General features: G+C 61.4%; 3 protein-coding genes across 6 annotated transcripts; all 3 read left to right on the plus strand.

Annotated features, from left to right (window-relative positions):
* The first annotated feature begins 5,686 nt into the window (after positions 1 to 5,686).
* MADCAM1 (mucosal vascular addressin cell adhesion molecule 1) lies at positions 5,687 to 10,397 on the plus strand. Of its 2 annotated transcripts, none has more exons than XM_081285488.1 (5): positions 5,687 to 5,780; positions 5,938 to 6,207; positions 6,425 to 6,751; positions 8,312 to 8,722; positions 9,225 to 10,397. In XM_081285488.1, the coding sequence occupies exons 1-5, from the start codon at positions 5,720 to 5,722 to the stop codon at positions 9,383 to 9,385; spliced, it is 1,230 nt and encodes a 409-aa protein (XP_081141614.1). In that variant the 5' UTR covers positions 5,687 to 5,719; the 3' UTR covers positions 9,386 to 10,397. The 2 variants fall into 2 exon arrangements, with proteins under 2 accessions (XP_081141614.1, XP_081141613.1); XM_081285487.1 differs by having other exon boundaries at positions 8,312 to 8,706.
* A 55-nt stretch (positions 10,398 to 10,452) lies between these two features.
* Positions 10,453 to 15,538, plus strand: TPGS1 (tubulin polyglutamylase complex subunit 1). Its single transcript, XM_081285489.1, has 2 exons — positions 10,453 to 10,881; positions 14,842 to 15,538. The coding sequence occupies exons 1-2, from the start codon at positions 10,475 to 10,477 to the stop codon at positions 15,377 to 15,379; spliced, it is 945 nt and encodes a 314-aa protein (XP_081141615.1). The 5' UTR covers positions 10,453 to 10,474; the 3' UTR covers positions 15,380 to 15,538.
* Positions 15,539 to 19,432: 3,894 nt separating this feature from the next.
* Positions 19,433 to 26,258, plus strand: CDC34 (cell division cycle 34, ubiquitin conjugating enzyme). 3 transcript variants are annotated; one of them, XM_081284023.1, is made up of 5 exons: positions 19,434 to 19,827; positions 21,884 to 21,970; positions 22,079 to 22,176; positions 22,582 to 22,716; positions 25,671 to 26,258. In XM_081284023.1, exons 1-5 carry the CDS (start codon positions 19,651 to 19,653, stop codon positions 25,879 to 25,881), a joined length of 708 nt encoding a protein of 235 aa, XP_081140149.1. In that variant the 5' UTR covers positions 19,434 to 19,650; the 3' UTR covers positions 25,882 to 26,258. The 3 variants fall into 3 exon arrangements, with proteins under 3 accessions (XP_081140148.1, XP_081140149.1, XP_081140150.1); XM_081284024.1 differs by having other exon boundaries at positions 25,675 to 25,919; XM_081284022.1 differs by having other exon boundaries at positions 19,433 to 19,827; positions 21,884 to 22,176.
* Positions 26,259 to 26,482: the final 224 nt, after the last annotated feature.

The following is a 26,482-nucleotide window of genomic DNA, read 5'->3' on the forward strand; positions in this document are numbered from 1 at the left end:
TTGGCAAAGCAAATCCAGGCCTTAATCAGAGGACCCCCGCCTTGGTCATTGACCCCAGTCCCTAGCAACAGGACCCCAGCCCTAGCCACATAATCTCAGCCCCTAGCAAAAGGGCCCCAGCCTTGGCTACATGGTCCCAGTTCCTCGCGCCACAATGCCAGCTCCCGAGGCCTGAGGTAAACCCCTGGTGCAGGGAGACCACCAGCACGCGGTCCATGATTCCGGTCTCGGGCGACGCCACTGGTGCAGGCACACAGCCAGCGTCCACGGCCTGCAGTCCGGGGCAGGGCCGTTCAGCACTGAGGCGGGGTCTCGGTCTCCAGCCCCTGCCCCAGCGCGCAGACAGCCAAAGTACTTCAAGATGAGATCCAGGGGTGACAGGCTGTGAACCCTGTGCTGGAGCCAGCGGGAACTCGCGCGTGGACCTTCGGGGGACCCGTCCTTTCCGCCGGCGAGTGCGGGGGACTGAGCGCTAGAGCGGCCCCCGAGGCGCGCAGTGTCTTCGGGGTGACCGAGCTCCCGTACCCTGGGCCCGCGGCACGGCGGGAGCGGGAGTCCTGCCACCGCGGCGGCGGCGCAGGGTTTGCTGGGAGCTGGGGGCGGGGCCGTGGGTGGGGGCGGAGGGGTGGAGGGGCGGGGCCGGGGCGGAGGGGCGGGGCCCGGGCGGAGGGGCGGGGCCCGGGCGGAGGGGCGGGGCCCGGGCGGAGGGGCGGGGCCCGGGGCGGAGGGGCGGGGCCCGGGGCGGAGGGGCGGGCTTGAGGCTGAGGTCCAGGTCGGAGGGTTACCTGTCCCGGGCCGGGGCCTGCGTGGCTGGCGGTTCTGCCCACTGCTCTCCAGCAGTATTGGAAAGCGTTTCCACCATCTTCCTGCAGTAAAAACAGCTGAGATTTCAGGAAGCAGCTATTAATCTGCGGGGGAAGAACCCAGCGGACAGCTGAGGAAGCCAGGGAGACCTAATGCTGCCTTTGGGGGCTCCTGGGCACGTGAGGAGAGGAGGGAGGGGTGCCATGTGGCCGCAGCGGGGAGCTCTGTCTTCCAGACGCTTTGACCCAGAGGCACCAGCCAGGAGGTTGGGGTGGGCAGCTAAGGAGACAGGCCAGGCCAGGCCCTGAAGGACGCGGGCAGTGAAGATGTGGACGCATGTAGAGTGAGCCCTGCGGAAGTGTGTACCCAGGAAAAGGAAGCACAAGCACGTGGAGCCTCCCTGCATGGTGGGAGGCCAAGAATTTGGCGTCAGGAGGCATCTCCTGTTCTGGCCAGTGGCCAAGGGAAAAAATGACTTCCAGCTGAGGCAACAGAGAGGGAGAGATGGTGACCCGGCTCCTGCCTTTTCCCCGGGGAGGGGCTCAGCCGAAGGGGCCAGGGCGGAGTGGGACTGGGACCAGGGACTCCACATCTCCCCGGCTGAGTGTGTCCAGGTAACTGGTCAGGTGGGCAGATAGGTGTTTCACAGGTTGACTGAGCACCTGCCTGCAGGCCTCACCCCAGGCAGTGTGGAACCAGGGCGACCTGGGCTTCCCACTCCTGCGCAGAGAGGATGGGCCGGGTGTGCTGAGGAAACCCCCACACTGGCCAGGGTCACTCAGGCTTGGTGGCACTAGTGCACAGAGTAGGGGTGTCACCCCGCCCTGCTGTGATAGAGGGCTGGAACAGAACTGGGTGCCCACATGTTGGGGCCCGTCCCTCTGGGGCACCACACAGGCTCCCGCCCCCCTGAGTGAACACCGTGTGTTGCATTCACAGAACGCTCTGTGGCGTTCTGGTCCACGTTGCCCTGACCCACTGAGGAAGAATGGACGTCACCCATAGTGGACCTTCAGCCTCAGGACCTGAGTCAGCCCCCTTGCTCAGTGTGACTTCTCTGGCAGCAGCCCCCTTTCTAGTCCAGCGCCTGCGCATCCTGCCCCAGGGCGTCCATAGGCATGGCTTGATGCTACTGTAAATAGTGTCTTTTCTGAAATCCAAACTGTCAAAGCTTCTGGGGCATTCCATATCTCAGAGTTTTGAGTTAGGAATGCTCAATCAGTAAAGTCTATTAACTAAATATTGCAAACTTAGAAACTGAAATCGGAAGCACTCTGGACCCAGGCACTCTGGGTGGGTTCTGCTGCCTCTGCTCTCTGTGGATGTCCAGCAGGAGGTGTGTCTGCCTCATTGTGTCCACCTGAGAATCATGCCACCTTGGGATGTGCACCTCAGGTCTGTCCTGTATGAAGACACTGGTCACTGCACCAGGCTAGTCACTAACTCGCCACGCCTGCAGAGCACCATGTCCAAGCAAGGCCATGTTAGCTGGCTCTATGTGGACATGAGTTTGGAGGACACTGTTGGCCCCAGAAAAGCTTCAGCCTTTAGGTCTAGGAGTTCTGTACCTTCCTGTCTCCAGCAGGTAGTCCTGGGTCCTTTGTCCTAAGACTGACTTGCAGGTTAGATGAAAAACACCCCACCACTGGCCTGGGGCCACTGACCAGCTGCTGACTGTGCAGTAGTCGGTGGTGCCTGCTCTCTGCTCCCTGCAGTCCTGGGGACCATCCTCACCCTAGCACAACCAGCCAGCCACAGTTGCTCCCCAAGGCCCTGAGGTCCCCCAGCCAGCTGCTGCAGCAAGGGGCTCCCGCTGGAGGACAGCACAAGCTGGTCACCAGGTCCTAAGGTCAGGGACAATAAGTTCGGTGGGGGGGGGCCTTTGGGAGGTCAGGCTGCAGGTCCTACTCAGGTGCTTCAAGCCCACCTGTGACCCCACATGCTCTGAGGTTCCACCCTGCTCCCGCACCCCCTGGAGAACCTCACCCAAACCTAGCTCCAAGCCACATCTGCCTGCCCCTCCCAGAGCTGGGTGGGGGGTGACTCCTGCGCAGGGACCCCGAGGTGCCCCAGTCTCTCCTGTTCAGCTCAGACCACAAGACCTGCCCATGCCCAGTGACTGAGGCAGGGACCACCCTTGACCAGAACATCCAGCACCCTGGGGGTTGCCTGGTCAGGGCTGTCTGCCCAACCAGCCCCAGGCAGTGGACAAGCCAGACAGGTTGGGAGGAGTGAGGTGGTCACAGCCTCCAGGGAGGCTGGCCTGCTGCCCACCCAGCAGGGGTAGTCAGCTCATCCACTGACTCCTCCTGGGTGGCCTGCCTAGGACTCAGGACTCCTCCAGGGGCCAGAGCCAGCCATTCAGACCCTTTCTCCCCGAATCCAGTGCCAGCCTCCGCAGAGGCCTCAGCTGCAGCATGGCTGGTGAGGTCTTCAGGCCTCTTCTCTCGCTGCCTCCATCCCAAGGGTAGAGGGCCCGGGCTCTGAGGCTCCAGGCCCATCCCATTTTGCCAAACCAAGTCAGCTTCCCAGAACAGGAAAAGCGCGGCGTCAACCCACAGAGTCATCCCCTCGGCCCATGTCACCCTCTGGCCAGGCCCCCTTGGGGTGGAGTCACAACCCCAGCTCTTCCTGCAGTCTGTGCAGGTGGAGCCTGGGGGTGTCCCGGGGCCGCAGCCCACTGAGGTATTTACTAAATGACGTCCTCTTACGCCACCCTGAGTGGCCCAGAATGGGGGCCCACGTCCCAGGCCTGGGGCTCCCACCAGAGCTGCCAGAGGTGAGAGTGAGTAGAGGGTCTGTGGGGGCCTGAGTGTGTGTGGCTCCTGGCCCTGGACTCAGCTGCCTCGGCTTTTCCCTGCTGAGCAAGGCTATCTTCGGGAACACTCCTCCCAGACCCTGGGCAGGGAAGCAGGACGCTGGGTCCCTGGGGAGGCTGGACCCTCCATGGAAGGAGGCTTCCTGCCCAGTTATGAGCACTTCCTCCCACAGGACAATGCCAGGAAGGGGGTCAGTGCCTTGGACTTGCAGGAAGCAGCCCCAGGGCCCAGGTGCCCAGGTGTGGCAGGAAACACAGCTCAGCCTGGGCCCAGCTCACCAGGCCACAAGGACTTGGAGCCAGGGCTCTCTGGCTGCTCACACCTCCCTGAGCCTCTCAGAACTCTGCCCCAAATCCCTGCCTCTCACCATCTCCTCCTCTCTCTGCCTCTGCCTCTGTCTCTCTGTGTGTCTCTGTGGGTCCATCTCTGTCTCCCAGCTCTCTGCCTGTGTCTGTCTCTGCCTCTCTCTATGTGTCTCTGTCCTGTCTCTGTATCTCTCTTATCTCTGCCTGTGTGTCAATCACTGTCTCTGTGTACATCTCCAGCTCTCTCTTTGTCTGTGTCTCTCTGTCTCTGCCTCTTTGTATCTCTGTCTCTCAGTGTCTTCCTCTGACTCACTCTCCCCCTTCCCAACTGTGGCCCTCTGCCCAGAGCCTCCCCTGGGCCTAGCCCACCTGTCCTTCTGGCCACTGTAGACAGGAAAGGCTCAGGTCCACAGGTAAAGTCTGATCTGAGCACCATGGCCGTCCAGCAAGGGCTGGGCTGGGAGGAGAGCTGGGGACACGCCCCTGGGGCCTCAGCCTGCCCGGCGCCCTGACCCCTCCCCACCACTCTGGGCTGGAGGGCAGCAGGAAGCCAGGTCAGGGCTGGGAAGCGGCCCATTCACCATGCCTGTGGCCCCTCGACGGGGTTAAGAGCCCAGCTTCCCGGGAAGGGCCAGCTCCTTGGAGTCCACCTTCCTGAAAGGCTCTTCCCGGCACTGTGCTCGGGGCGGGGTGGGGGTGCAGAGGCCAGGTCCACACATGGCTGCCAGGGTCCCTCACTGCTCCCAGTTTCTGCCTCTGACATGGGTGCTGAGAGACCAGTGTCCGAATTCTCTTGAAGGCCACACCCCGAGATCAGTGGAGGCCAGGCCAGGATGCTGTGCTGTCCTCCTGCAGGGCACAGATGGGGTCATAGTGGGGCATGCAGACAAGGTCCCAGAGGGCCTCTCAGAAAAGCACCTGGGGAAGGGGGACGGGCAGGCCAGAGGACCCAGGGTCTTTGGGCAGAACTTGAAGGAGTGGGACTGGGGCCATGCAGAGGCTCGGAGGGAAGGCAGGGCAGGGCAGCCTGGGGACTGGGCATGCCAGAGGGGCTTCTAAGTCCCTGTGGGGAAGACCAGGCCTAGAAGGACTAGCAGAGGAACAGGGACAGTGCCCCAGGCTTGGCAGAAAGGGGGTGAGTCCAGGATGAGTGAAAGGCAACTCAGGCTGCGGAGGCCAGGTCCATCCTGGCACCCAGGCTTCCCTGTGCCTGAGGTGGGGGGGACCCTGGCCACTGGGAAGGATGGAGCTGGGGAACTCAGAAATCAGCAGGTCTGACAGTTCTGTGACAGCCTCAGGCCTTGAGCCCCTAGGAGATCCCACACTGGAGCAGCGTCACCGCAGGAGGCCCCAGCCCAGGACTCCCCTGAGACCCTGCCCAGGCAGAACTGGCCACACTGCCCTCCACACCCCTGCAAGCTGCCGGCAGAGGTGAAGGTGCAGATCTGACCAGTGGTCAGGAGGGTGTCACGTGCTCCAGCACGGATTCCCAGGCACTTGACCTCCACCGTGACCCTCTGTAGGCTCCATCCTCCGCCTTCCCGTCCATAAAGCCAGTCTGGAACAGGACCCAACCTTGATGCCCCATCTGTTCTGCCCTGGTTCCAGGGGTCCTCGCCCCACCTTTGGCCCCCAGCCCTGGCCTCTGGATCAGGCCAGGAAAGCCCCTCGGGAAACCCCCGGGGAGCCACGGAGGAGGGGGCGGAGAAGCAGGTTTGCAGAGGCGGGAAGCTGCCGGGGACGCTGCTATTTAAGCCGTTTCCCTCGAGGGGAGCACAAGAGGGGACGAGCATGGAGCAGGGCCTCGCCCTCCTGCTGGCCCTCTCCCTGGGGCTCCTCCAGCCAGGGCACGGTGAGCAGGGAGGGGATGGGGAAGGGAGAGACTGAGGTGGGGGAGGGGAAGGGGTAGGGGTGGGACTGGGCCGCCCTCCGACCCCACAGTCCAGGACCTAGGTGGAGGTCGGGCAGCAGACAGGACCTGCGCTGGGCTAAGAGCTGCGTCCCCGCAGGTCAGCCCCTGCACGTGGAGCCCCCGGAGCCCGTGGTGGCCATGGCCGTGGGCGCGTCGCTGCAGTTCACCTGCAGCCTAGCCTGCGCGGGCGGGGTGGCCAGAGTGCGGTGGCGGGGCCTGGACATCGGCCTGGGCGCGGTGCTGTCGGAGGCAGGCAGCAGCGTGCTCTCCGTGCACAACGCCTCGCTGTCGGCAGCCGGCACGCGCGTGTGCGAGGGCTCTTGCGGGGACCGTCGCTTCCAGCGCACCGTGCGACTCCTGGTGTACGGTGAGGCTTCGCCCTCTCTCCCAGGCCCATCTTTAAACCATTGCTCTGACGCCCCCGCTCCACCCAGACCCTCATCTGGCTCCTCCGAGCCCTTCCCATCCTACTCAGCAGGGGTGTGGTCAGTGCCCAGTTGTGGCCTCCCCACAGTCCCCCACATCTGGCACAGCCTTGACCTATGGGCTCCTCAGCCCTGAGCAGGCACCCGCTCTGCCCACAGCCTTCCCAGACCAGCTGGCTGTATCCCCAGCGACTCTGGTGCCTGGAAGGAACCAGGAGGTGGCCTGCACTGCCCACAGCGTCTCCCCAGCTGGCCCTGACACACTGTCCTTCTCCCTGCTCCTGGGAAACAGAGAGTTGGAGGGTGTCCAGGCCCTAGGTAGAGAGGAGGAGGAGGAGGACCCCCAGGAGACAGAGGACCTGCTGTTCCGGGTGACAGAGCGCTGGCTGCTGCCCCCCCTGGGGACTCCTGCCCCACCCACCCTCCACTGCCAGGCCACCATGCGGCTCCCTGGCTTGGAGCTGAGCCACCGCCGGGCCCTTCCAGGTGAGCCTCCTGGGTCCTGGCATCCCCAAGGCCCACCCCTCTCCAGCCTGGACAGCAGCATTCATCCATCTGTGTGTCTTGGCCACTGGGAGCTGTTCACACAGTCTGTCCTGGGATCCGTCTTTAGTCTGTTACCCTGTGGCCACCAGAGAGAATCATTAATTCAACAGATACAGCTCCTGCCCTGTGCCAGGCTCAGGATCCATCCCTGCTCTGCCCACGTCCCTCCATGTTCATCAGGGTCAAAGCTCAGGTCCACCCTCCCCAGGCAGAACTGGCCACCCTGCCCTCCACACCCCTTGCTCCTCTGCTCCAGCCATGGTGGTCCTCATGTTCCTCCAACACAACAGTGAAGCTCATTGCAGCCTCAGGGCCTTTGCACAGGCTGTGCCCTGTGCCCAGAATACCTTTCCAGACCAGTCCCAGCTCCTCCTCACCTTTCCCAGATCTTTGTCCAAGGTGACCATAGTGAGGCTCCCCAGCTACCCACCCCCACAGGCACACAGGCACACTTCTCCTGTGCCTTGTATTTCTCCACCACATTTTTAACACCTGACATCCTATGCTTTTTTTTCCCATTATCTGTCCCCACCATTGGCATTGCCAAGGGACATCTGTCTCATCCACAGTGATATCCTCAGCAGCCACAACAGGAGCACAGGCAATGCCCTGTCTCTAGGGTGAATCCTACACACATCTCCAAGCCCCGGAAACATCCCTAGGGGAGCTCTGTGCACTCTCCACCTGGAACCCCTGACTCCCTAGTGCCCCTGGGTCCTGGTTTCTAACCCAGAGCTCCAAAACGGAGCAGAAGCCAGAGGCCATATGAAGGGGGCACACAGAGATTGTTTTTATTTTGGGGGGATACTGGGGATTAAACTCGGGGGCACTTGACCACTGAGCCACACCCCAGCCCTATTTTGTATTTTATTTAGAGACAGGGTCTCACTGAGCTGCTTAGTGCCTTGCTTTTTCCTGAGGCTGGTTTTGAACTTGTGATCCTCCTGCCTCAGCCTCCCGAGCTGCCAGGATTACAGACATGTGCCACTGTGCCTGACGGTTTTGGGATTTTGATACCAAGAATAGAAAACCAGAAGCACTTAACCACTGAGCCACATCCCCAGCCCTTTTTATTTTATTTTTTTATTTTTTAATTTTGAGACAGGGTCTCTCAAAGTTGCTGAGGCTGGATTTGAACCTGCCTCAGCTCCTGCACTGCTGGGATTACTGGGGTGAGACATGGTGCCTGGCTACAGGAGTGTTCTCTAGATCCTACAAGGTCCCAGCCTCAGTCCACACCTTGTCCCCATTCCTATTCCATGTTAAAAGGTGTCCTGAGCACAGGTGCCCTGGCTACTCTCTGCTACAGCCCAAGGGGGTGGGGTGACCCTCGCCCCTTTTACACTTGAGAAAACCAAGGCACATGGAGCGGCAGCAGCTCAGGGCGGGGCTGCCAAGAGTGGGACCTGCTCGCCAGGTCCAGCCCAGAGGGAGCAGTGGGTGGTCCAGAGGGGGAGATGAGGCTCGGGAAGTAAGAAGAAACGGTCACTCTGTTTCCAGTCTTGCACAGCCAGACCTCGTTGGAGCGCCCAGACCCAACCTCATCAGAGCCCCCCACCACCACCTCCCCACAGGCCACCCCCCAGCAGGGCTCCACCGGCACCCCCAGGATTAACAGCTCCACTAGGACTTGCCGCCCAGAGATCCACTGGTCTCTGGAGCCTGCACTGGATGGAGAGGTCAGCTGGGAGCTGCTGTGTGAGGCGGCCTGTGGCCCTGGCATGACTGTGCACTGGACCCTGGCTCCTGGGGGCCTGGCAGCCTACAAGAGGAGGGAAGCAGGGGCTCAGGCATGGCTGAGCCTGCCTCCAGACGGCTCCAGAACCGAGGGCTTCTTCCAGTGTCGCCTGGACCCGGGCGGCCAAGTGGTCAGCCTCTATGTGCCCATCCAGAAGGTGATCCCAAAAACCTGTGAGTTCTGATGCCGGGAAGGAGCCGGGAGGGGCAGAGTCTCTGGATCAAAACTTTAGGTGAGAAACTGCAGTGTCAGGCTCTGTCCAGGGGCTTCCCCTGGCTGCAGCTTCCAGGCTGAGGCCAGGGGTGGCCACTGGGTCCCACCCCTGGGGAGAATCAAAAAGCAAAAACGAGTGTGATGAGTATATTTCCAGGGGCCCAAGATGTTCCAAACCTTGTCATCTCAATGCAGCAATATAAGAGGATGAATCTCATATTTTACGCACGTTTTTTTAGCTGTAGTTGGACACAGACCTTGATTCATGGGTGTCTGTGCGGTGCTGAGGGTGGAACCCTGCCGCTGAGCCACCACCCAGCCCCGGCTTTTCTTTCTAACGCTCTGCATTTCCACACTAGTCCCGAGGCAGGGTACAGGTCAGCGCGCCAGCCAGCCTGGGAACCCACAGGGACCTGAGGGGCACGAGGCCCGGCGCTCCTGACAGCCCCTCCGCTCTTCCAGCTCCCGACCATCCGCCCGCCGCCCTGTGGACTGGCAGCCTGGTGCTGGGGCTGCTTCTGATGCCGCCCCTCGCCTACCGCCTGTGGAGACGCTGTCGACCCCTGCCCGCGACCACCGCCCGCCTGCCCGGCTCTCTGCGGCTCCTGCCGGTGCGCCACTAAGCGGGCGGCGCCGCCTCTCCCAGTACCGGCCGCCCTGGGCAGGAGAGGGCCGACCTGCCCCCCACACTGGTGGTCAGTTCACAGGAAGCCCCCTCCCCAGCTGGCTGAGCTACCCGCCTTGGGCCCACCTCCCACCTCCCACCCCCCCGGCCCGGAGCTGAAGAATAAAGGCCACTTGGTCTAACCGCTGGTGATTCCTGTGGTGCGGCGAGCCTGACCCCAAAGAGAAGCGCGCCTCTGGGCAGAGCGCTGGAAGCCCGTGCTGCCTGGGCTGGGCGAGGCCCAATGGAGCTTAACCAGAGAACCTGGAAAGTACTTAATGGGGGTCGCCTGGGCAGATAAGGACAAGGGGCTGATCGAGGGAAGTTGCACGACTTGAGAGGCTGCAGATGGGGGCAGGGAAGCAACTGGAAATGAGGTCAGCTGGCCAAGAGCCTGAGATGCTGGGCGGGGGAGGAGGGACCCTAGCCAGAGTGCACAGGGAGCCACCGAAGTGCTTAAAGCCACAACGGACGCGGCGGTAGAACGCCCCCTCTGGTGGTCAGGAAGAGTAACGGCCGAGGTCCGCGACTTGTGCCCAGGCTGCTAGGTCGGGTAGGAGCGCGTGGACCTCCAACACAACTGGAGGATGTCCGAGGTGGGGTCCCCCACAAGGCGTGCTCTCCTAAGACCGAGACAGGCCAAAGGCCGGGAGGAGCTCAGCCCGAGCCCAAAGCTTTCGACAAACTCAGAAAAGGATCTGGGGTGGACACTCAGTCCTGGAGTCAGGGAGCGTCCATACTGGCGCACGATAGGTTGGACTTTGCTGGTATCCCAGGACAACGGTTGCTAGGAGACCATGCTAATAAAGGACTCACCCACTACCAAGATGGCAAGCTATACGGCTTCATGCCAGAAACCGAGCCCTTGCTGAGCAACCATTTTAGAATCTGGCAAAATTCAGTTTCCGGGCTGAAACCAGACCAATTCGATACACGCAGAGAGAAGCAAAGGGAGAATTCCAACTAGGACCCAAGGAAAAGGGTTACCTGCCCCTTTTATTTTCCGGAGTCTCGCAAAAGGTTCGGGCGCCCTCTGCCCCTAACCAAGATGGCTGCCCAGGAAACTTGGGGCACGTGGGACATGGCGGCGCTTCCGGTCCCAGTGCCCTCAGTGAAGATGGCGGCAGTGGAGAAGCGGCGGCCGGCGGTAGCACCGGCGGCCAGTTTCACGGACAACGGCCGGCCGTCGGTGTCCAGGGCGCAAGCGGCCGCCGAGAATGAGGAGGACTTCCTGCGGCAGGTCGGCGTGACCGAGATGCTGCGCGCGGCCCTGCTAAAGGTTCTGGAGGCGCGGCCCGAGGAGCCCATCGCCTTTCTGGCGCACTACTTCGAGAACATGGGCCTGCGCTCTCCGGCCAACGGCGGCGCCGGAGAACCCCCGGGACAGCTCCTGCTGCAGCAGCAGCGCCTGGGTCGCGCGCTGTGGCACCTTCGCCTGGCTCACCATTCACAGAGGTGCGGGCCGGGCGGCGGCCAGACTCCAGTTCCCGGCCTATTGCGGGGCGCGGGGCACTCTGGGAGTTGTAGTTCGCGGCCTCCTGGCCCGAGCCGGTGGGCTGGTATTGCTATATTTCCGGGCGCGGAGCTTGCTGGGAGTTGTAGTCCTCGCCTCCTGGGCGGGGTGGAGCTGCTACTTCGCCCTCGGTGCCGGCTGCGGGCTGGTGCGCGTTTCTGCTGCAGCTGGGGGCTTTCTAGGTCGGAGGGTACCGTGTCCCTTAAGCCAGAAACGAATAACTGGACCTGGAGATTGACTAAAGCCGAGCGTGGCCCGCGGGAGGAAAGCCTGGAGTGGGGCGAGCTGGCAAGACGGGGCTCCTGGTCTGTGTCCCGGATGGGACGGTTCTGAACTCCCAAGGTGGCCGAGTTCCTGAGTGAGGGTTGCAGCAGACTGGGAAGCTGTCCAACACGCAGCATCAGCCCTGGGCGACTGTCTGGGGCTGGTGGGCCGGTGTTTTGGGGGACCCAGAAGCAGAGGCTGAGGCGGGCATTGCGTGATGGCTTAGGAGTGGTGTGCCAGAACACAGTGCGCCTCCGTCCATCCCCACGGTGACTCCGGCGCCCCTCAGGGCAGCCCTGGGAGTCTGAGCGCAGCTGGACGGGGTGGGGGGCTGGGGAGAGGAGCAGGTGGGCAGGAGGCAGAGTGATGGGAGTGGAGGGGAGTGGAACTGGCTCCTTGGCATGAGGAGCCCACAGCGGGAAGGTGGACTGGATTGCCTGAGACAGGGCTGGGCTGGGGCCCTTGTAGACTGGAGGATTTGAGAAGGCCTCAGGAGAGAAGAGCAGAGCCCGCAGAAAGGGTGGGAAGGCAAAGCCAGAGATCAAGAGCCAGAATTGGCCTCAAGGAGGAAACTGATCAGTGACAGGGCTCCATAGGTGGTGGCTCAGGTCCAGCACAGCTGTCACAGATGAAGATGTTTATGTTCATCTCGTAGGGCTGGTGGGCACGGTGGCACACATCTGTAATCTCATCAGCTCTGGAGGCTGAAGCAGGAGAGTCATAGGTTCAAAGACAGCCTGAGCAAGTTAGTGAGGCTCCAAACAATTTAGCAAGACCCAGACTCAAAATTTTAAAAAAGGGCTGGGGATGTGGCTCACGGTTATGTGCCCCTCAGTTCAATCCCTGGTACAAAAAAATCATCTAGGGCTGCTGTTAAAAATTACCATAAATTTAGTAACTTAAAACAGAAATTAATTTTCTCAATTGTTGAGTGGCCCGAAGTCTGAAACCACGGTGTCATCAGGCCCGTGTTCTCTCCAAAGGGTCTAGGGGAGGTCTTTCCTGCCTCTTCCAGCTTGGTGGTTGCTCTAGTCTGTAGTGCCCCTTGGTGGTGACTAATAACTCCATCCCTCAGTCCTCCCCCCTTGGCCTTCCGTCTACTTTGTAAATACACTAGGTGTTGGATTACAGCCAATCCTTCTCCAGCATGACCTCATCTTACATCTGCAAAGTCCCCTACCTGAGGTTCTGGATGATATGGTATCCCTGGTCCCCCAGAATGGAAGTGTCACAGCTGTTGGCTAGAGTTCAGTCAGAGTGGCAGGGGCACAGGAAGCAGATAGTGGGTGCTTGTGGCAGATATGATGGCCCTGGGGTCACCTGGCTTCCCTGGGACCAGCCAGGAGTGAATGAATAAGACAGGCTCCCATGGCGTCCAGTTGTGCTCATGGGTCCAGGCCTGCTCCTGTCCTCCCTAAGACATCCCGGCCACTGCCTCCCTTCCTCAGACAGCAGGCAGGAGCTCTCGGCTGGTGGAAAGGAGCAGAAGCCCAGGGCCAGGTAGCTGTATGCTGTCCCCAGTACTTGAGGCTGAGCTGAAGGTACCAGGTCTGGGAGAAGTCATCTCGGCCCTCTCTGCTGGCCACCACAGGGCAGAGCCAGGAGTCGGACAGCTCAGCCGATGGGGCCTCCTTGGCTACCTCATTGCTGATGAGAGGGACTCTTCCACAGTGTCCCTGAACATGTTGTCACCAGAAAAGTACTCATGGAGGACTGGTTAGTCTTGGGCAGGGCCCAGCCTCAGCCCACTGGGGTGGGCACCCTGGACACTGCAGGGTGCAGAGCAGAGTCCCTGGCCTCTACCCACCCATACCACACACTCCCCCGTTGTGACCACACGTGTCTGACATGGCTCAGGGTCTCCACTGAGAGCCACTGGTGGAAGGTGAAAATAGACAATGTGTTCTCTTCCCTAGCAAGTGCGGGCAAGCTTTGCAAGCTGTCCTGGCTGGCTGCCCGACCTGACCTGCAGAGCAGAGGGGAATGGTGCCGTGCTCTGTGCACCTGTCATCTCTGGGTGGTGCAGCAGGACTCCCTCAGGGGGAGTGAGGCAGCCTGGAAGGAGGTGCCTCTCCTCCCTTTCTTGCCGCTTCCTAGGTGTCACCCTGATTCACTGGCTGCAGTCACACCTCAGTGCCTCCTGGTCATGGTGCTGGAGCCTTTGCTGTGGTTACTGCTGAGTGCTTCCTGGACATGGGGCCAGGATCCTGCTCAAACAGCACCTGAGCCACAGACGGATGGGACTCCACACACTGGGCACGGCCCCAGGTCTGTGGCGCACGGTCTGCTCCATCCTCGCAAGGATCTGAAATGCAAGGACCGGGCTGGTACCCTCCTAGTGAGGAGGGTGAGGTCCTGACAGGCAGGGACTTGCCCAGGGCACCCTGGAAGGCAGGTGTGGCAGCCACAGAGCCCTACATGCCCATAGTGCCCCGTGGTGCTCCAGGAGCCACAGGGGCCCAGTTCCTGTCCCCCAGCCACCGCCTCCAGGGAAAGGAGTCAGTGCAAGAGAGTGGGTTGGCAGGCAGAGGGCAGGAGACCTGTGCCTGAGGCCTGCAGAGGGAAAGCAGGTGCAGGCTGGATGTGGGGCCAGGATGCCCCTTCACATGCAGGACGGAAACCCCCACACCGGGGGGCTGCAGCTCAGCCGGAGGCTCCGGCTGCCCCGTGGAGTTTGTGCCTCCCAGCAGGGATGGTTTAGCTCTGGGTGTTTAGCCCAGAGTGGGCCCTGAGAAGTGTGGGATGGGGCTGGCAGTGGCCTCCCTCAGATTGTGCCACTGCCCAGCAGGAAGATAGGTCCTTCGGGGCTGCCCTGTTGCCACTCCCCTCACCCCGCTTGCTTAGCCCGGTTGTGAGGTCACTGTGCAGTCCCTGCGAGAAGACCCAGGGCTGGCTGCTTCCAGGGCTGTTGAGAGGCTGTGCAGGTGCAGTCAGCATTTGCAGCCTGCACACCACTGGCCTCCAGCGCTTCACAGTGCCAACACAGGGCCACAGATGGCAGCCAGCCAGGAGGTCGAGAACCCAGCCCTAGGAGGCTGGCTCTGGCCCCCACTCTGCCTTGGGGCTATCCCTGCAAGCACTCTGCAGGGCATGCCCATTCCTAACCCTGACCTGGGCGGCAGCACTTGCCAAGCCCCTGCCACACTGATGCTGGGGAGGTGGAATGATGTACCCCAAGGCATGAGGCCTGTGTCCAGCTGCTTCCTTTTGGTTCTCTTCCTGCTCCGAACCAAAGTGTCCCCATACCTCTGGGACCCACAGGATGGCTGCTGTGAGGGCTCTGCTTGTGCAGGCTCACAGGCCTCAGGCTGCTGGTGGGGCATGGAGCACCTGGTGGGCCTGTTCCTGTGAATAGGCATGGGCAGTCACACGTGTGGTTTGCCTGTGGGGTGCTAGGGACAAGGCCTCTGACCCATGAGGGCAGCAGACGGTCCTGGGCAGATGCCATGGCTTGCCTGCCAGTCATCCAGCAGAGGGCTGTGCTCTGAACACCAGGGCTGGAGCAGTGGCAGGCACCTGCCCTGGTGGGAAACAAGGGACCCAGGAGGATGTCACAGGGTGAGTTAGGCAGCCACCCCTGGGAAGAGGACCTGCCCAGGAGGCGGTGGCCACAGCTCCCAACCTTGTCCCACCCACAGGACAGCCTTCAACAACAATGTCAGCGTGGCCTACGAGTGCCTGAGTGCCGGCGGCCGCAGGAAGAGGCCGGGGCTGGATGGCCGCACCTACAGCGAGCTGCTGAAGCGCATCTGCAGGGATGGAGAGGCCCCGGAGGAGGTGGTGGCCCCACTGCTGCGCAAGATCCAGTGCCGCGACCATGAGGCGGTGCCGCGGGGCGTCTTCCGTGCAGGCATGCTGACCTGCTTTGTGCTGCTGGACTTCGTGGCCCGGGCAGGAGCCCTCTTCCGGCTTCTTGAGGCCCCAGGCCTGGCAGTGGCTGACCGCCGTGTGGGCCAGGCTGTTCTGGACACCCTTGAGGGGGCCCTGGGGGCTGGTGACCACACTGCTGTGCCTGCATGCTACCTGGAGGCCGGCTCACGCCTGGGACCCGACAGCCTGGCGCTGGCCCTGGACCGTGCAGCGACCGGCCGGAGGCCCAGCTCCCCCATGTCCCGAGAGGAGTTCCTGGAGAAGGCAGCCGCCCTCTTCATCGCCAAGGTTAAGCCAGTGGGCTGAGCCTGCTCCTGGGAGAGGCGTGGGACTGGCCCAGGACAGAGCATTCCCACCCCTGCACTAGGACAGGGCCACCAGGACACTGCACCCCCACAGCTGTGCACCCACACTCACAAGCCCAGCTCAGCTGAAATAAAGTCTGTGGAGGCCTGTGTGCATGCACATGTGTGTGCGTGTGTGTGTGTGTGTGTGCGCGCGCGCGTGCCGAGTGGGCCCACCACCCGGCCGCCCAGCCAGCCCATTCCTCTGGAGCGTGAGTCTCCTTCCACAGCCCTGCCCACTCCAGTGGCTCCTCTTGGGCCTCAGTTTCCCTAGCCATCCAGCAAAGAGAGCAGCTGGCAGCGACACCGAGGGATGGCAGTGGAATCTCCACCCCTCCTCATCCCTCACTGCCTGGAGGAAGGCAGCTGCGAGAGGAAACCAAGGGCCAACAGGCTGGGGCCCTCCAGAGTCACACGGTGCCACCTCCACCAGTTGTCCCCGCAGCTCCCTGTCAGCACTTCATGACTTCAGGCATCTGTACCCCACACACCCAGAGCCTGGCCCCCACCTCCCTCCTACCTAGGACTGACCACCCCACTCTGCCTGAGAGAGGCCTACACAGTGGGTCTGTTGAATCTGTCTTCTCAGACTGGTGGGTGGCCCCAGCCGCTCCCCAGTCCAAGTTTGGTGTAGGTTGGATGGCCGGTGAGTAGTGTCGGGAGTGGTGGCAGCCCTGCTGCCAAGCAGAGCAGCATCAGGGTCCTGTTCCCACTCGGGCTCTGGAGGCAGGCTGTGAGTGAAGCCTATGCTCCCAGCAAACTCCATAGCAGGAGGCTTTGGGGCAATCTGTGCCCCCAGGTTAGGGACGGAGCCGCCTGGGCTCAAGCACTCGCAGCCACTGGAACCCCCAGCCGAGCAGAGAAGGCAGCCAAGTGTGAGCTCTCAGAGGACTGGGACGCCCAGAGGCGAGCATGGCTTGCCAGCCCAGGAGACACTACACTGGGCCCAGCCTCCCTGCCATCCAGCCATCTCCAAGGCATTGTGGTGTTCTGCAAGACGGGCCTCTCGTCCTCAGGAGTGCCCCACGTGGATATGACCTCTAACAGCCCCAGAGCCAAGCACCTCCTAGGTGTCTGCATGGGGACACCCTGGGGCTGCCCCAGGATCCTGGGCATGAGCAGTGGCCCCATGCTTCCTGTCCCACCAGCCCACCCCTCCCCTGCCACCTGGGCACCACTGGCCAAGTGGAGCATTCCAGTGTCCCCTGGCTTCCATGATTGGCTTGGGGCAGGTGTGTGACACAGCATGACACTGTCATCTGGGAACATAGTGCTAGGGCACTGATCTGGGAGCAACTGGTGGGACTCTTCAGCCACTGTGTCACTAGAAGTTGCTGAGAGCCCAGCTGCTATTTGCCTCAGTCCCCTCCTGCCCTCTGCCCTAGCCTGTCCCCTCCTGCCCTAGCCTGTCCCCTCCTGCCCTCTGCCCTAGACTGTCCCTTCCTGCCCTCTGCCCTAGCCTGTCTCCACCTTGCTGTGCAACACAGGACTTCAGACCCACAGGGCTCTTACTCATACCATGCTGGTCCACCCCAGGGTCACCTGCCAGGAGGCGCCTACCTGAGCTCCAGCCACACCTCCCGCTGCTGCCCCTACTCTCCAGCCCTTGCCTGCTGTCTCACTCCCTAGCTGCTGTTCCTCCCTCTCCCACTTCTTTCCTACTATTTCTTGCCTTTGCTGCCCCTGCCCTTGTGGATGTGTGGTATTGAACCCTGCGTCTCAGGGAAAAGTACTTACTGTGTCACTGCCCACAGGGACAGAGCCACCTGGGACAGGGTTTGTGACATGTGGGTGCTCTGCCATTGAGCCACATCCCCAGGCCTTTTTTGAGACAAGGTCTCCCTAAGTTGCCCAAACTGAGCTGGAACTTGCAACCCTCCTGCCTCAGCCTCCAGGGTCAAAGGTGACAGGTGTGACCACTGTATCAGCTCTGCTTTTTTACACACAGGAAATACTATTACCCCAAGCGGTTTGTTCACAAGCTTGCTCACCCTCTGTCCAGAGCCCCCTGAGGCAGGGATCCCCAGCACCTAAGTTTTGTACACAAGAGGAAAAGAAGGGAAGGAGGAAGAGAGTTGAATTACCACAAATTCACACAAGTGGGTGCAGCACCTCTGACTCTGGCCCTCCTGCCTCCTCTCATAAGGACCCTGTGGTGACCCTGGGTCCCAATGACCAGGGTGACCCAGCTCAGGGTCCTTCGCTGATGCCACCTCAGAGCCCCTGCTGCCCCTGCATGGCAAATCCAGGAACACCAATGGGATTCTCAGCATCATCTCTGCCCATGGGCTCGGCTTTGCTGCAGCTCACCTTGTTCACAGGCCACAAGGTGAAGAAGCCCTCCAACTTGGCCAAGGCAGGTCCCCAAGCTGCATCTCATCCGATGCCCAAGCCAGTCCCTGCCACCTGGGAGCTGGAACACTGATGGGACAACCTGGCCCTGCAGCTCAGGCTTGGTGTCAGTCTAAACCTTCAGTGCCCCCCCAAGGGAAGAGTGCTGTGGCAAAAAATGCCCCCTGCTCATCACTCCAGGATGTTCCAGGGCCAGGAGCAGTCCCCTGCCTGCCTATGGGGACGAGGGGTGTGGGGAGATTTGGACAACTCAAAGGAAGAGCCAGGGTCAACTCCAACTATTGTCTACTGATGAGCTGCCTCACACCAACTCTGTGACAACAAGGACAGCCCACCTCAGAGAATGGGGTCCATGAACACTCCACGCCCAAGAGGGCACACCAGGCAGGCAGCACTGACTGGACACCCCCAACCTCCCAGGATGTGGGGCAGAAGGGCCTGGGAGGAGGGCCAAGGGCAGCTCTGAGCAGCACGTGGAGCTGTCACTGACCAGGGCTTCCTTAGATTCCTCTGCCTACCTCACCTCTGATGTTTCCTTTCCCATTTCCAGCTGAGATGGCAGCTTCAGAGGGCAGGGACTGGACATGAGGGAGCTGTCCCCCTACCCAGCCTGAGACTTGCCACAGCTGCCCAATGCGCAGCACTTGTGCCAGCCACGTCATGAGAGGCCCCAGGCAGCAGGTCCTCCCTGCCAGAGGCTTGCTAAGCTGCCATTGCCACACCAAAGTCCAGGTGGCCAGGAGGTATCTGAACAGGACCCAGCAGGCCAGAGCTCAGGGTCAGTGGAGCCCAGGGTCAGGGGTCTGCTGGCCTCTTGAGCCCGGTTTGCCCCACCTCAGGGTCTTGGCAAGGCTGTTTCCCTTCATGCGCCCTTCCTCCAGGTACCTCCTCGCTGCCTCTGGTCGTCGTCTCACGCAAGACTCAGGTGGGCTCAAAGAGGAGGGCACCACCAGTCATGGGCCAGGCTCCACCAGGTTGGGTGGAGGCCAAGGTGGGGTGTCAGGGTGGAGCCTAGGCTCCACGGGGATTTTCGGGGAGACCCTCAAGGTGGGGGATCAGGGTGGGTGCTCAGACTCCATCGAGGGGTCAGGGGGCCAGGCTCCATCAGGTTGGGGCTCAGACTCCATTGAGTAAGGAAAGGCCAGGCTCCGTCACGGTCGGGAGCCGGGGTCCACCAGGTGGGCCCTGGCGCGAATCGAGTGCAGAACCAAAGCTGCCAAGAGGATGCCCAATGGGAAGGTGGTCCAGAATCCTCGGCCCGGCTTCGCAGGAAGCCCGCGGATCGCCCGCTCGCTCCGCGCACCCCGCCTCCTCCAGCCCCGAAAAGCAGGAGGGTCGCCCCCGCCCCCCGGCCCCACCCCCGCCAGGACGTCACAAAAAAGGCCCCCAGAGCCGCGGCGACCGCGCCAGACGGAGCAGCTCGCCTCCCGTGCACAGGCGTCCGCGGAGATCGGCGGCGGCGCGGCTCGGCTCCGGGCGGCAGCGCGAGCGCCTGCGCGGCGGGCGGCGGACTACGCTTCCCGGCGTGCCCCGCGGGCGGGTGGCCGACTACGCTTCCCGGCGTGCCCCGCGGACGGGCGGCGGACTGCGCTTCCCGGCGTGCCCCGCGGGCGGGCGCGCAGGCGCAGTCGGGGCCCGGCGTTGGCGCGCAGGCGCGGCGGGTGGGGTGCACGGGTCAGGCCGAGGCGGGCGGCAGCGCCGGCGGCGGCGCCGGTGGAGCGCTCGGGGGCCACGGGCGGCGGCGGCGGCGGCGGCGGCGTAGCGGAGGAAGGCGGCGGCTCCCCCCCGGCCAGCGCGCAGCCCGGCCCGTCCCGCGAGCTCGCGGCGGCCCCGCGTCCCGGCGCGCCCCCGGCCCCGGGACCCGCCGCCGCCGCCGCCGCCATGGCCCGGCCACTGGTGCCCAGCTCGCAGAAGGCGCTGCTGCTGGAGCTCAAGGGGCTGCAGGAGGAGCCGGTGGAGGGCTTCCGGGTGACGCTGGTGGACGAGGGCGACCTGTACAACTGGGAGGTGGCCATCTTCGGGCCTCCCAACACCTACTACGAGGGCGGCTACTTCAAGGTGAGCGGCGGCCGGCTCGGCGCCCCGCCCTGCCTTATGTAACCGGGTCTCGGCGACGCCGGGGGCGGGGGCGGGGGCGGCGCGCCCCCCGTGCTGCGCCCGCAGGCCCGGCCGGGCCCAGGCGAGCTGCGGAAGCCGGGGCTGCTGGACACCGCCAGCCTCGCAGGTCCCGCCGAGCGGGCGGCTTCTGCGGTCTCGGGCTGCTCTCCGGGCATTTTTTTTTTTTTTTTTGACCTCTGGTGGTTTAAGGATGAGCGGGTGCTTTTGCTGCTGGGAGCAGGGAGCCGAGGGCTGTCCCCCGGACTGTCGGATTCTGCCTGATGTGACAAAGAACATGGGCCACAATCAGGGCGGTTTTCTGCACCGAACCGATCTGAGCCTAGTCATAGCTTTGGATTCCTCTAAGGGTCACAGGACCTTGTTCTGGAGCCAGCGGAGCAAGACTGGGGTCTCCCTACCTAAGGTGGGAGCAGAAACCGGGAGTGGTGGTGCACGGTTGTCTTCCCAGCTCCTCAGGATGGAGCCTGAGGCAGGAGAAGGGCAAGTGGAAGATCGGGGACGTAAAATGCTTGCTGTGGTATTCTCAGGGCCCCAGGATCAGTCCCCACTGTCACATACAAACAGAGAAACCAAAGCCCAGGTCCCCGCTGCCGGGTGAGGCCAAGACAGGTCTGTTTCCACTGTGGGTTGGTGTCTTAACCAGGCCTGCCCAGTGAGTGAGGGCACCCGCCTTGTCTACTTGGGGGCAACTGCTGAGTTGGGGTCCCAGGTCTTAGGGCAGGGATGGGTGGGGGAACAGGTTTGAGTGTTCCTGCATCCCCACCCATGGAGCAGTCCAGTTTGAAAAGTCTCCAAGAGCACTTCATAGTTACAGCAGCACCCAGAATGGGGTTACACCCCGCCCTGAGGCCAGGCCGGGCTTCTGGGCAAGGCTGCAGTCAGGAAGGAAAGGGTTTGGATCTCTGGCACTACCCACCAAACTGGCTGCAGGGCATTGTGGATAGAGCCTCCAGGGTTGGCTTTAGGGGGAGAGTCCCATCTCTAGAGAAAGAGGTGTCAGGCTAGGATCATGTTTGCCACAGGTCTGTCTTCAGAAGCTAGCGTGGGACTAAGGTTTGCTCCCCTGTCTTGGGCATAGTTGGCTGGGGTGTGGGCAAAGACTTGTAAAGGGGATGTGGGCTTGTAAGGTGCCTAAGGCCACCATTGCTTCCTAGTCACTTCCTGGGGGGCATTCCTCTCAGCCCAGCCTCATCTTCTTAGGGAGAGGCTCCTCCCTTAGGCAAGGTCTCTCCTTCTGTGATCCTTGATTTGTGAAGTAGTAAAAGGGATCTCTAGAGATGCTTAGAGTAAAAGGTGCAGGGGATTAGTTGGGTGAGGCTCAAAATCCAGGCTTAGAAACCTGGCAGGAGTCTAGGGGTGCCTTGAAGTCTTGAGCAACTGTTGGGCAAGTGTCAGACCCAGATTCCAAGGTCACTCTGGCCTCAGCATGTTTTCCCTGGACATGGAAGCGTCCCTCTCCATAAGATTTCTAGGGGCCTAGTCTCCACCTTTGGAGCTCACAGCACCCCCAAGATGCTGGCCCCCCCAAACAAACATTAGCGATTCCTTTCTTACCTGCTGAGAGCCCAGAGACAGGAGCAGCATCAGGGCCCTGGCCACAGGTGAGCAGCTCTGGCACTGGTGCAGGTGGCTCAGACCCTTGGCCTGAGTAGCCCTCAGAGAGGCAGTGACGATAAGTCTCCCAGAGGACAGACGAGCCATGCTGGGCTGGGGCCACGAGTCTCCAGGTAACTGCCGCCCTGCCAACCTCTGGCGTTCCCACGTTCTCACCTGCACGTCGTGGATCAGCCCAGGCAACCTCAGAAAGGCTTGAGGCAGCCTATTGTGGACATGGCTTTTGGCTTGACCCTAGGCCCACAAGAGACTGGGCAGTGAGCCCTGTTCCTCCTTGTCCATCGTGGGACACACTCCCCAGACACCCAGAGAGTGTCCTCTGAAATGGAACTCCGCCAGGGCCTAGCCTCCACTGAGCCACCCTGCTGTTCCCACCCCACAGGCTCGCCTCAAGTTCCCCATCGACTACCCTTACTCTCCACCAGCCTTTCGGTTCCTGACCAAGATGTGGCACCCAAACATCTATGAGGTGAGCGCACACAAGCCTCGCACAGGCCTCTGCCTCCCCGTGGTCACGCCTCCGGTGGAGCAGGCCGTGGGAGCCTGGCCAGGGCTAACCGCTGTCTCCCTCACTCAGACGGGGGACGTTTGCATCTCCATTCTCCACCCACCTGTTGATGACCCACAGAGCGGGGAGCTACCCTCGGAGCGTTGGAACCCCACACAGAACGTCAGGTGAGGCCAGGCCCACCACGCAAGTCTGCTGGCACCTGTGCCCTGGGCTGGCCCTGGGAGACATGGGAAGAGGTGTCTGTGTCTCTAGTGCCTGTGGCACTGTGCTGTCCACCCAGAAACCAGACCCTGGGGAGATCCCGAGGCATCCTGCTGCTCACCCTGGGAGCCCCAGCTTGAGGGTGGGCTCCTGATGCTGTGTGTCTCTGAGGGCAGCCCTCAGTCTGGAAGCAGCCCCTATCCACTCCAGCTCCTGCTGCCTGGTGGTGCCCTGAAGTGTGAGCAGATCAGACAGTGCCCACAGGGGCCTCTAGGGGCCCCTGGGTTGAGGCCTCAGTAGTTGGGGCCTGAGAGAGATGGAAGTCTGGGTTCTGCAGCCACCGCACTCCAGTCCACTCGTCCCCCTAGGACCATCCTCCTGAGTGTGATCTCCTTGCTCAACGAGCCCAACACCTTCTCACCGGCCAATGTGGATGCCTCAGTGATGTACAGAAAGTGGAAAGAGAGTAAGGGGAAGGACCGGGAGTACACGGACATCATCCGGTGAGCACGGGGCTCTGAACCCCAGAGTAGGGCCACCTGCTTCTGCTAACGAGGCTGACGAGTGCTTCCTGCCTTCTAGCCTGTTGGAGGCCACCTCTGCCCAGGGGCAGCAGTTGCAGATGGGGACACCAACCCCAGTCAGAAGTGTCCAACCAGTTCAGCCCAATTTCTGGCCTGTTCTTTGTTTTTGAAAACATGGTGGTATTTTTTCCTTCTTTGTGTCACAGGAAAGTGTGGCGTGTGAGCACACACGTCCGCATGGTCCACATAGCGGGTGTGTCTGTGTGCACTGTGGCATACAGTGTGAAGGCCCCATTCCCAGCATTCAGGAGTTCCTAGTGTCTCATTGCTTTGTGACTCAGCCCTGATGTGCCTGGTCCTTCCTGCACCCTACCAGGGCAGCACTCTCCCTGGGATAGTGGCCTCTGCTGCTGTGGTCCTTGTGGGTGGGTCCGCCAGGCAAGTCTGGTGCTGCGTACTCGCTGAAGGCCAAGCAGGCCTACGGTCTGCTGCTCGCTGGCACTCACAGCCACGGACAGCTTGCCATGCGGGGCTGTGTCCCAGTGGCTCTCTACCTGCTCCGATTTCCTCTGAGTCAAGAGGTGACTCTTCAAAAGAAGTAGTTTCTTGGGGAGTTGTGGGGACCTGTCAGGTGAATGGGGCTCGGGGACCTCCTCTCTGTCTGTTTTCTTGCTGTCTGTGGTCACAGGGTTTCTCAGTCCTTGCTTTGGTGTTCGTGGAACACGAGTCCTCACATCCTGGCCAGGTGCTCTGCCACCAAGCTGCCCCAGCCCGACTGGCTCATTTTTTGTTTGAGTTAATCCTTTTTCTGTGTCTTTTCCAAGTACTTTTTTTCTTTTCTCAGAAATGTGGAGTGCGGGGCTGGGGCTACAGCTCAGTTGGTAGAGTGCTTTCCTTGTGTGCACAAGGCCTTGAGTTCAATCTCCAGCACCACAAAAAAAAAAAAAATGGAATATGGAATGCCTCCCTTGTGTGTCATCCTTGCACAAGAAGTGTGCCAATTTCCTCTGTCGTTCCATTTTTATTGTACATTACTACCAAAGAAAGCACTTGAAACACTTTTCAACTTATTCTTTTTAGTAATTATTTTATTTATCTTTATGCTGTGCTAAGGATTGAACCCGGTGCCTGACATATGCCAGGCAGGAACTCTGCCAGTGAGCCACAGCTCCAGCCCTCAACTTGTTATTTATCTTTGTGTTTTATGGAGCTGGAGATTGAACCAGGGTCCTCACTTTTGCTGGGCAAACATGTAATTTGCTTTTTAATTTAAAATAGTAGCTTGGGGCTGGGGATACAGCTCAGTTGGTAGAGTGCTTGCTTTCCTGCACAAGGCCCTGGGTTCAAGCCCCAGCACCACCAAAAAAAATAGCTTGGCACAGTGCCCACGCCTATAATCCCAGAGGCACATGAGGCCAAGACTCGAGGATTGCAAATTCCAGGTCATCCTGGGCAGCTTAGTGAGGCCCTAAGCAACTCAGGAGATCCTGTCTAAAAAGGCTGGGCCTGCAGCTCAGTGGTGGAGCACCCCTGGCTTCTATTCCCAATGCTGCCTGAACAGAAAACAAGCTGGCGTTGTGGTGGGGAGGTGCCACTTTCATGTGATGACACTCTTTGGAGCCAGGTGTATGTACACCTGTCCCCACTGACCAGGAGTCGTCTGGGTCAGTGCGGCACCATCTCAAACACACTGACCCTTGGTGGACTGGCACTTGGACCTGCTCCTCTGCAGAGGCCTGCTGCCCCACAGTCCACACAGAGCTGCCTGCCCACCTGACCCCAGCACTGCTGCTGCCCTTAGCCAGGCAAGACGCCACACTCCGCGCTTGTAGCTGGCCCCTGGTGGTCACACACACAAGGAGACGACAAGGGCTCCTCTTTTCTGTCCCCTTCTTCCCAGTGCTTGGTCTGTCCTCTCTGCTGCCCTGGCACTTCCTGTGAGCAGAATGCCTTGAACTTGAAATGCTGCACCCATGGTGTTTCGCATGGGTGCCACATGCTGCCACGTGCTCCTAATGAACTGGACAGTTGTTCTGGGCAGCTGTGCCAAAGCTGTGGTAGCCACCAACCTCTACTGGCAGTCTGAGAGGCACCCCTGCAACACCTGCCCTCAGAGGTGCCCGTACTCTTGGCACCTCTTCCCTGCCACCTCCCACACAGTCCCAGAGCAGAGATGAGAGCCAGACTGTTTTCATCCCTCAGAACCCCGTGGGTCACTGTGCCCACCTGGGACTGTAGTCGCTGCTCTCTGCCTGCTGCTGGCTCTGACTACATCTTTAGGCCCCAGAAGAGCTTGTGTCCTGCTGGGTTCTGCAGGACAGGCAGGAGAGCCCTGGCTGGTGCCGGGAAGGCCCAGAGCAGCTGGCACAGTGCCCTCCCACCCTCCTTTGCCAGGTGCAATGTCTGTCCTAACATGCAGACACAGGTGGCCAAGACCGGGCTCAGTTCCTGCCCCATGGTCCCTGTTCCTGTGCGTCTGCGTCTTCTCTACGAGCTGTAGGCTAGAGGCTGGGGTCAGCATCTGCCTGTGCCACACCGTTCCCTGTGTGAACCCGCACCCGAGCAGCCCTGGCACTTCCTGATGGCCAGGGTGTCCAGTCCCACTATTGGCACTGCAGCCGTGCTCCTGCCTGGCACCACGTCCTGGGGTCGAGTGGGTGGGGTAGGTTGGGTGGTGTGTAGTGCAGGGCGTGCAGAACCTGGGGTGTGGCCTGGCATGAGCACAGCACAGAGCTGAGGCTGGCCACCGAGTCTCCCTGTGGCTGTGGCCCTGGATGGCCCTGAAGCCAGCTTCTGTGGGCAGAGGCTGCATGCTGTGCCCGGTGTCCCTGGCATGGCTCCCGCTGGCTTCCTGTTCTGCAGTGTAGCCCTGATGTGCCATGGGGGGGGTGGGCCAGGATCAGAGCAGCCCCTCATGCCTCCTGTCCCCCCAGGAAGCAGGTCCTGGGGACCAAGGTGGACGCAGAGCGCGATGGCGTGAAGGTGCCCACCACGCTGGCCGAGTACTGCGTGAAGACCAAGGCGCCGGCGCCCGAGGAGGGCGCGGACCTGTTCTACGAGGACTACTACGAGGACGGGGAGGTGGAGGAGGCAGACAGCTGCTTCGGGGACGACGAGGACGACTCGGGCACCGAGGAGTCCTGACACCTCGTCCACCGAATAAACTCTCAGATTTTACCTCATGGGACGGACGCTGGCTCTCTCGACAGGCTACCTCACGGCACTGCCTTGCCCTGCTCTGGGCGGCGCGTTTGGGTGTCCTTTCTTCCCCGTGCGGTTCTGGGTTCTCCTTGCTTCAGAGGAGAGCCGCGGGCTTGGGCTTGCCAGCCCCCTCCTGGGATGGCAGAGCCGCAGCAGCCAGGGGCGGGGGCGGGCCCCATCCAGCAGCTTCGAGGCTGGGGTCCTAGCTCCTGAATGGACGGACTGCTTGGAGGTCACTCCTTTCTGCTGTGGTTTGTTTGAAATCTAAATAAAAGTGCCTGTGAGGAGGCAGACCACTCCTCCTCCAGGGAGGCACCAGGGCCGAGGTCATCACACTGCTGGTCACCTCTCCACCTAGGAGATGGGTAGCCAGGGAGCCCCTAGTTGCCTTTGAGGGAAAGGGCCCCATCCGCAGAAGCCAGTCTCCTCTGCACTTATGCAGTGGCCCTTCCTGGACGCTCAGGGCCCGAGGTGGACTCTGGTGCTTCCCAAGGGTGCCTCTCACACTGGTGGCAAGTGGGACACTGCTGGTCTTGTGTCTGTG

The sequence above is a fragment of the Spermophilus citellus genome (genome assembly GCF_964194105.1).
Source record: "Spermophilus citellus genome assembly, chromosome: 3".
Lineage (NCBI taxonomy): Eukaryota > Metazoa > Chordata > Mammalia > Rodentia > Sciuridae > Spermophilus > Spermophilus citellus.